Source organism: Triticum dicoccoides, chromosome 4B (assembly GCF_002162155.2).
Source record: "Triticum dicoccoides isolate Atlit2015 ecotype Zavitan chromosome 4B, WEW_v2.0, whole genome shotgun sequence".
Lineage (NCBI taxonomy): Eukaryota > Viridiplantae > Streptophyta > Magnoliopsida > Poales > Poaceae > Triticum > Triticum dicoccoides.
The window spans coordinates 576,627,061-576,636,719 of record NC_041387.1 but is presented as its reverse complement, the minus strand read 5'-3'; the positions used below and the strand labels follow the sequence as shown (position 1 = coordinate 576,636,719).

General features: G+C 47.1%; 1 protein-coding gene across 2 annotated transcripts; it reads left to right on the top strand.

The window, feature by feature from the left end:
- Positions 1-5,510: 5,510 nt before the first annotated feature.
- Positions 5,511-9,302, top strand: LOC119291522 (TATA-binding protein-associated factor 2N-like). 2 transcript variants are annotated; one of them, XM_037570297.1, is made up of 8 exons: positions 5,511-5,748; positions 7,021-7,101; positions 7,177-7,265; positions 7,351-7,425; positions 7,534-7,625; positions 7,705-7,995; positions 8,204-8,281; positions 8,953-9,302. In XM_037570297.1, exons 1-8 carry the CDS (start codon positions 5,623-5,625, stop codon positions 9,072-9,074), a joined length of 954 nt encoding a protein of 317 aa, XP_037426194.1. In that variant the 5' UTR covers positions 5,511-5,622; the 3' UTR covers positions 9,075-9,302. The 2 variants fall into 2 exon arrangements, with proteins under 2 accessions (XP_037426194.1, XP_037426192.1); XM_037570295.1 differs by having other exon boundaries at positions 7,534-7,634.
- The last annotated feature ends 357 nt before the right edge of the window (positions 9,303-9,659 follow it).

Below are 9,659 nucleotides of genomic sequence, written 5' to 3'. Positions count from 1 at the left end.
TACTTCTACTACTACGGCTAACGGTTTAGCAATAAAGTAAAGTAATTACATGGTGTTGTTCAATGACACGCAGGTCATATAATAAATTAAGACAACTCCTATGGCTCCTGTCGGTTGTCATATTCATCGACATGCAAGTCGTGATTCCTATTACAAGAACATGATCAATCTCATATATCACATATCATTCATCACATTCCTTTTTGGCCATATCACATCACATAGCATACCCTGCAAAAACAAGTTAGACGTCCTCTAATTGTTGTTTGCATGTTTTACGTGGCTGCTATGGGTTTCTAGCAAGAACGTTTCTTACCTACGCAAAAGCCACAATGTGATATGCCAATTGCTATTTACCCTTCATAAGGACCCTTTTCATTGAATCCGATCCGACTAAAGTGGGAGAGACTGGCACCCGCTAGCCACCTTATGCAACAAGTGCATGTCAGTCAGTGGAACCTGTCTCACGTAAGTGTACGTGTAAGGTCGGTCCGGTCCGCTTCATCCCACAATGCCGCCGAATCAAGATTGGACTAGTAACGGTAAGCATATTGAACAAAATCAATGCCCACAACTACTTTGTGTTCTACTCGTGCATAGAAACTACGCATAGATCTAGCTCATGATGCCACTGTTGGGGAACGTAGCAGAAATTCAAAATTTTCCTACGAGTCACCAAGATCTATCTATGGAGAGACTAGCAACAAGGGGAAGGAGAGTGCATCTACATACCCTTGTAGATCGCTAAGCGGAAGCGTTCAAGAGAACGGGGTTGAAGGAGTCGTACTCGTCGTGATCCAAATCACCGGAGATCCTAGTGCCGAACGGACGGCACCTCCGCGTTCAACACACGTAGAGCCCGGTGACGTCTCCCATGCCTTGATCCAGCAAGGAGAGAGGGAGAGGTTGAGGAAGACCCCATCCAGCAGCAGCACAACGGTGTGGTGGTGATGGAGGAGCGTGGCAATCCTGCAGGGCTTCGCCAAGCACCGCGGGAGAGGAGGAGAAAGAGAGGTAGGGCTGCGCCAACAGGAGAAGAACTTCGTGTGTTGGGCTGCCCCTTTGCCTCCACTATATATAGGGGGAGAGGGAGGGCTGCGCCCCCACCTAGGGTTCCCTCCCTAGGGGCGGCAGCAGCCCCAATCCCCATCTGGGGTGGCGGCCAAGTGGGGGGAGAGGGAGGCGCACCACGCATGGGCCTTTAGGGCCCACCTGCCCTAGGGTTTGCCCCCTCTTCTCTCTAGGCGCATGGGCCTTGGTGGGGAGGCGCCCCATCCCACCTAGGGGCTGGTCCCTTCTCACACTTGGCCCATGTATGCCTCCGGGGCCCGTGGCCCCTCCCGGTGGACCCCCGGACCCCTCCGGTGGTCTCGGTACACTACGGGTGATGCCCGGAACACTTCCCGTGGCCAAAACCATACTTCCTATATATAAATCTTTACCTTCGGACCATTCCGGAACTCCTCGTGATGTCCGGGATCTCATTCGGGACTCCGAACAACATTCGGTAACCATGTATATCTATTCCCTATAACCCTAGCATCATCGAACCTTAAGTGTGTAGACCCTACGGGTTCGGGAACCATGCAGACATGACCGAGACGTTCTCCGATCAATAACCAACAGCGGGATCTGGATACCCATGTTGGCTCCCACATGTTCCACGATGATCTCATCGGATGAACCACGATGTCAAGGACTCAATCAATCCCGTATTCAATTCCCTTTTTCCAGTGGTATTATACTTGCCCGAGATTCGATCGTCGGTATGCCGATACCTTGTTCAATCTCGTTACCGGCAAGTCTCTTTACTCATTCCGTAACACATCATCCCGTGATCAACCCCTTGGTCACATTGTGCACATTATGATGATGCCCTAACGAGTGGCCAAGAGATACCTCTCCGTTACACGGAGTGACAAATCCCAGTCTCGATTCGTGCCAACTCAACAGACACTTTCAGAGATACCTGTAGTGCACCTTTATAGCCACCCAGTTATGTTGTGACGTTTGGTACACCCAAAGCATTCCTACGGCTTCTTCTCTCTCTTTGATTCTCAATACCATGTTCTCCTCGATGTTCTTGGAGATCTATTCGATGTAATACTCTTTTGCGGTGTGTTTGACAAGATCCGATGAATTGTGGATTTATGATCAAGATTATCTATGAATATTATTTGGTTCTTTGAATTCTTATATGCATGATTTGATATCTTTGCAAGTCTCTTCGAATTATCGGTTTAGCTTGGGCTACTAGATTGATCTTTCTTGCAATGGGAGAAGTGCTTAGCTTTGGGTTCAATCTTGCGGTGTCCTTTCCCAGTGATAGTAGGGGCAGCAAGGCACGTATTGTATTGTTGTCATCGAGGATAAAAAGATGGGGTTTTCACCATATTGCTTGAGTTAATTCCTCTACATCATGTCATCTTGCTTAATGCGTTACTCCGTTCTTTATGAACTTAATACTCTAGATGCATGCTGGATAGCGGTCGATGTGTGGAGTAATAGTAGTAGATGCAGGCAGAAGTCAGTCTACTTGACACGGACGTGATGCCTATGTTCATGATCATTGCCTTAGATGTCGTCATAATTGTGTGCTCTTCTATCAATTTCTCGGCAGTAATTTGTTCACCCACCGTAATATTTGCTATCTTGAGAGAAGCCACTAGTGAAACCTATGGCCTCCGGGTCTCTTTTCTATATTACATTGAATCTCGTTTACATCTTGCTAGTTTTTGATCTTACTATTTTGCAATCTTTACTTTCCAATCTATAAACCAAAAATATCAAAAATATTTACTTTACCGTTTATCTATCTCTATCAGATCTCACTTTTGCAAGTGACCTTGAAGGGATTGACAACTCCTTTATCGTGTTGGGTGCAAGTTGCTGATTGTTTGTGCAGGTATTCGGTGACTTGTGCGTTGTCTCCTGCTGAATTGATACCTAGGTTCTCAAAACTGAGGGAAATACTTACACTACTTTGCTGCATCATCCTTTCCTCTTCAAGGGGAAACCAACACAAGCTCAAGAGGTAGCAAGAAGTATTTCTGGCGCCGTTGCCGGGGAGATCTACGTCAAGTCAAGCCATACCAAGTACCCATCATAAACTCTTCTCCCTTGCATTACATTATTCGCCATTCGCCTCTCGTTTTCCTCTCCCCCACTTCTAAAACGATTTTCAAAAACCTTTGCCTTTTCTTCGCCCCTATTCCGTTCGTCTCTTTTCGCTTGCTTCTTGTGTGCTTGTGTGTTGGATTGATTGCTTTGTCACGATGGCTCAGGATAATATTAAATTGTGTGACTTTTCCAATACCAATAACAATGATTTTATTAGCACTCCGATTGCTCCTATTACTAATGTTGAATCTTGTGAAATTAATGCCGCTTTGTTGAATCTTGTTATGAAAGATCAATTTTCTGGCCTTCCTAGTGAAGATGCCGTATCCCATCTAAACAATTTCGTTGATTTGTGTGATATGCAAAAGAAGAAATATGTGGATAATGATATTGTTAAATTGAAGCTATTTCCATTTTCGCTTCGAGATCGTGCTAAAACTTGGTTCTCATCTTTGCCTAAAAATAGTATTGATTCATGGAATAAGTGCAAAGATGCTTTTATCTCGAGCCTGACTCATTGGAAACTGCCGATTCGAGCGTTTCTAGCGGGCCCCGCTGAGGAGTGCTTTAAGGTTCGTGTGGGCCAAGATTCTGATGCGTGCTAGACAACCAAACAACTCGTCTTCTGGCTGGGTCTAATGCGAGCAAACCAAACACGCCCTTAGGCCATCTCCAACGGCAACCCACAAATCCCCCAGCATTCGTCTGCAGACACGATTGCAGAAGGACGCCATCCAACCGTAGCCGCATACATTTTCACAACAATGCGAACCAAGCGGACAAAATTCGTGCAAACACGAACGGATTTCATATAAACATGACGGATTTTCATATAAACATGACGGATTTCATTACATTTACATCAACTAAGCGGTGCTACTCCGGCTCTGGAGGTATAATAATACCTCATCTAAATGGCCTCCCTCGGATCCCTTTGTCTTCCTTATGTCCGGCAGACCGATCATCGAACTGCCGGGAGCCCTAGAGGTATATGCTTCAGCGCAAAGGACGACTCGCTTCCCCACCGCTCATCAGAGTGGAACCCCTGGCTGATGCTTCAGCGGGAGGGGAAGGCGGCGCCTCCGCTTTCCATGGAGCCCATCCGGGATCGACGAAAGTCCTCGCAAGAGAAGAACCGGGTAAGACACCGGCTGTCTACGCCGGCGTTGCCTTGGCAGCGACCTTCATGGGACCCAAGCGGGTGGCCTCCCGTGTTCTACTTCTCGATGATGGCGGTGGACACGGAGGCGCTGGCCACCGACTCGTCGCTCTCCATGCACCCGGGTTCCGTCTCTGCCTACATGGCGCGATCGTAGACGCGGGAGACGCGGTACGACGCGTCGTCGTCGACGGCAGCGACGACGCCCGTACCGCCGTGCTCCCCGCTGTGTCGGCATGGAGCAACTCGCCACTCCTCATCGAGCTGGTCTAGAGCGGCAAGTTGTTGAACCACGCGCCGGCTTGGGGCGGCAACTGGCTTCGTCGGGCTAGGCGGTGGAGGTGGAGCAGCGAGCTACCTCGCTTGTATCCGGCGGTCTCAGCCACCCACCCGGCTTGTAAAGAACTGCTCTTCGGAAGCCATCGAAAGGGTGGTGAAAATGGTGAAGGAGGAGATGGGGGAGCGATGGAGGGGTGTGATTCTTGCCTGGCGTCTGACCTCGTTTAAATAGAGGACGAACGGGAGGAGCTCGGCCGGCGTTGCGTTTAATGTCGGCCCGCTCATGAACAGATGTGTGGCCGGAGTAGGGTTCTCAGCTTCCATGCGGGTTTAATGGAGGTGTATGAATGCGGCGAGAAGGCGTATTCACCGGGGCGTGCAGCGCGGCGTCCTCGGCCGGCGCGCCGTTTCCATGGCGGATGCAATGGGAGGTCAGGTCCGCCTTGAGCCGCCTTCAATGCGGAGCGCTGCGCTCTACAGCGACATGAATGCGAACAACTGACTAGGGGCGAAAAATGTGCGCCAGAGGGGGAGGATTTTTTGATGGGTCAGGGCGGTCAGAAGCGGGCTTGGGATTGGTCCAGACCCCCGCAAACCTCTCACACTTTTGTCTCCGGTTTGCGAAAGAAAACACTTTCGAACTGTCCCGCAGACCAATACAGATCTATGTTGGATGACTTCCACGATCCAGACGGCGTGGTCCGTACGATTGCGGGAGGTTTGAGGGTCCGGGTTGGAGATGCCCTTAATATTTCGAGGCGGTTAGAGATGCCCTTGATATTTCGCTCATACGGATCGTACATTATCTTAGCAATATTCGGAAGTCAGGAAAAAAGAACAAAAAGTGCGAATCTAGAGGTACCTGCGGGCACGAGATCGCCCATCCATCCGTGCGGCCGCCACCCACGGATGCCGTTAAACCCTAACTCCCATCTTCCCTATTTCTAGGGTTTTTCTCACTGCCAGCACGCCACTCCCCCTCCCCACCCCCCTTCAGCAGCGCAACACACCAACGCCGCCGCCGCGCCGCCAGCCCACCGGGAGCACCGCCGGAGAAACCAGCCATGGATCGGTACCAGCGGGTCGAGAAGCCGCGGCCCGAGGCCGCCGCCATCAGCGAGAACGAGATCCGTATCACCACACAGGGCCTCATCCGCAACTACGTCACCTACGCCACCTCCCTCCTCCAGGTACCGCACCAGCCGCCACCCCCGTAGCCACCGGATCGCGCCCCAAGGGGCCAGCCTTGAATAGGCGCCGTATCCTCGGTTAAATCTCGTGGCGGCACGTCTTAAAATGGCAAATTTGGGCGGAGTATACTTCCTGACCCCATACAGCATCGAACGTGTCCGTTGATTATCGGCCTGCCACTGATATATACGGCAATGATATCTAGTTTTGCTTGCATTTCTTTTCTGTGAGATTTCGTGCTGCAGAGTGATATTTTCCACGCCGTCTTAAAAAGGAATGCCATCTGGTTAAGGATATCTGCAATATCTAAGTTAGCGAGTAATGGATTAACGGAATGAGGACATAGCATTATATTGTCCTACCGGGGTGAGTGATCAGGGAGGTAGTTTTTTTGCTTATCGTTGATGGCAGGTGGTAGTTTTGGTGTGTTAATTGGACAGGGCCACATCAAAGCTCTAGCTAATCTGAAGATTAAGGGCCTTCCATGGGCTCTTTGATGTTATTACAGGCTGTATGATATACTCTTGTTATCTGAAATACAATAATTCAGCGTCCGTTTATCAAGTGCAAATTGGCATTGTTGTTGTTTACTCTGAATGCACTGAAATCTTGAGCTCACCTTTTAATAATCTTGAGCTTATCGAATTTAGTTGGTTGGTACATGAGTCATCAGTCTGGATATATAACAGATTCAATCGTGTTGGTAAAGGCTTGTATTCTCTTAGTGTGAGCCCTTCATCGAGGAGCCAATTGCCATTAAAAGGAAATGAGATTGAAGCCAGAACATGAATGATTTTCCTGCCCTGTCTATCGTTTGTTTTGTCAAACTAGTTTCCCTGCTGGTCCTCGCATGTACCTAGCTGATATTGCATTTTCATGGTTGCTACTTGCTATTAATCATCGCCATTTCAGCAAGTTATAGCCCTCTTTTATTGTAGGTGTGATATCACACCACTTCCTGGAGTCTGTTTATTTTGTAACAATTGTGTCAAAGTTGGGGTGTGCCACTCAGTCTAAAGTTCTCAATGTTGATCCATAAAAGGGCCGCACATACATGTAATCCTTCTTTTTATCAAGGAGGATGCATCATGTAACAATGTAGTAATTCCACCGTTCTTCTACAACCATGACATGCTACGCCACTTCTGCTGGGGGTATAGTTTATTACTGTGTTATATGTGGTGCCAGCTTTGCTTAACTAACTATTACACCTCACCCGCATCACATGTACTTGTATGCATACAATGAATCTTATAAGTTGTTCAAATCAGGAAAAACGGGTGAAAGAAATTGTGTTGAAGGCCATGGGACAAGCTATCAGCAAGACAGTGGCTATTACTGAGATCATAAAGGTTGGTCTGTTCTTAGCTCTCTTTTGATACCATCATTTGGACTCCTTAAAATTGACTAGCTCCATCTAATCGCAGAAAAGGATCCCTGGGTTGCATCAAGATACAACAATCAGTTCAGTCAGTATTACTGATGTATGGGAACCCATTGAGGAAGGCCTTGTACCGTTAAGTATTGCAAAACTTTATTGCTTGCTGATTCCTTGGGTCACTCTCTTTGTTAGTGTTTTTATATATGTCATCTTGTTGCAGATTGGAGATGACTCGTCATGTTTCAATGATCTCAATCTCCTTGTCACCTAAGGAGCTCGACACAAGTTCACCCGGGTATTATGTTTGACATGTTTTCCTTCCCATGATTTATTTTGAAGCATCTCGGATGCTCTACCTTGATTTCATGTGTACTGTAATATGCAATTTTATGTGATCTTGTAGATATCAAGCTCCATTGCATGCAGAGCCACTTAAACCAAGGTACCAGCAAGTTCAGCGATATCAACAACAGCACCAGCCAAGACAAAATCAAGGTCAAACAGGTGAACACACAATCACTAGATGTAGTTTGTCTATGTTACTGACCGCTAACTTGTTCCATATGCATTGAAGATTCATATGTACGTGGAAGAGGCAGAGGGAGAGGAAGGGGCTGGGGTGGTAGGGGAGGATATGGTGGAGGTTATGGTGGGTATGATAATAACCAAGGAGGTTATGGTGGATATAGCAACCAGGGAGGATATGGCCACAACCAAGGTGGGTATGGCAATCATGGAGGTTACGGCCACAACCAAGGTGGGTATGGCAACCAGGGAGGTTACGGCAACCAGGGAGGGTACGGCCAAAACCAAGGTGGATATGGAGGGGGTTATGGTTATGACCAAGGTGGATATGGGGGATATGGTAAGTTCTATCATAGCTTTGTTTTTGCTTACTGTTATTCAAGGTTGCCCATCAGCAAAGTATCTATGATAATCTAATCCTTACAGAAGTGGAGTTTAGTGTTGACTGCTTCAGTTGATTTGTTTTTGGATGCCTTTTTGGGTCTTCCCTGAATATCGTATACATTATACATACACAACTATGTGTTCTCACCATTTTATCTCGTCAGATAATGGTGGCTGGAATTACAACCAGAACAGAGGCCGTGGTGGCGGTGGGCGAGGAAGAGGCAACTGGGGATACAGTGGTATGTACAATCGCAGCAGCATACAGTCTATTTAGGCATGAATTGAACTTTCTGTTGGTATCCACCTATCTTGTGCATTTACTCCATCTCGTTACAAATTACTCCCTCCGCCCATAGTGTAAAAAATGATCTTATATTTTGGGACGGAGGGAGTAAGTAACAATAATTTCTGCTGCTGACTGATGCCTCCATTATGGCAGAACTTCAGTGAATAGTATTAGTGACGATAGAACAGGTTTTAATTACCAATAATAAGATTTCAGTGCTAATCTGATTTCCCCTTTTCTTTCCTTGCTCAGTCACATGGGCATTGTGGTATATACACATTCAGAAAATGAGTTATACATATTGGTGAATGAAGAATAATTTCTTCACACTTTACTTATTGCTTTATCTCAAGTTGTATATTTAGACCATGCACATGTGTATTGTAATCATTTCCAAGCCTGAACTTGTATTTGAAACAATGATTGAAACGATAACTCTATGTGCTTTAGAGAAAGGATGCAAGTTTAAATGATCGCTATCCTGGGCATTAATTCAAAAGGTTTGGAGCTTGATTGTAGATTTAATAAGTCTTTAAACAATACAGCACCATGTATCAGGTTCGGTGGTCTTGTTCTTGCATAACAAGTCTGTAAACAATCAATCGTGGAATCTGTCCATCACAGGTCCAGGATACGAGCGCGGTGGACGAGGTGCAGGCGGCCCAGGTGGCCCAGGCGGCAGGGGATACGTGCGGGGCCGTGGTCGGATGGGTCCTGGCCGCGGGCGGGGCAACCAGAACTATTAGGTCACATAGTGCTGTATTGTTGCAAAAAAAGAGAGAAAAAGGTACGCGTTCTGTGAATCGGAACCGAACCTTGCGCTGTTTTATTGTGAACCATCGACTAGGCTTCCCAGTTTTTAGCTATAATTGCCAATGGTATCTGTACCATTGCTTCCATTCTGTGGGATTTTGACAAGCATGTTATATTGTTCCTGGGACACCTTTTAATCTGTTTCCCAGCTTCCCCCTTCCTATCTCCTTCCCAGAGGACGTATCCTGTGCAACGAAAGAACTCGTGCACCAGATGCACCAGCTACACATGAGCCCTCAGATCTATCTAACAGGTTGGCTGCTGGAACGTTTTGCAAAAGAGACCTTCAAGCCTAGCTAAATCAACGAAACGACATCCGAAACCCAGTTCGTGTCTTCCTCTTCCTGTACCACTGAACCAGGCCCCGAGACTGGTGTATAGTTCAAATAAAAATATTTTCTTCTGCTGCTAACATGATAATCTTGCCCAGGCATCTTGAGATGTTGTTACCTGAAACCTAAGATCAGTATGTATTTCATCTTTCCCTAGCTGTTAGTTATGGACCTTTTCCTAGGACA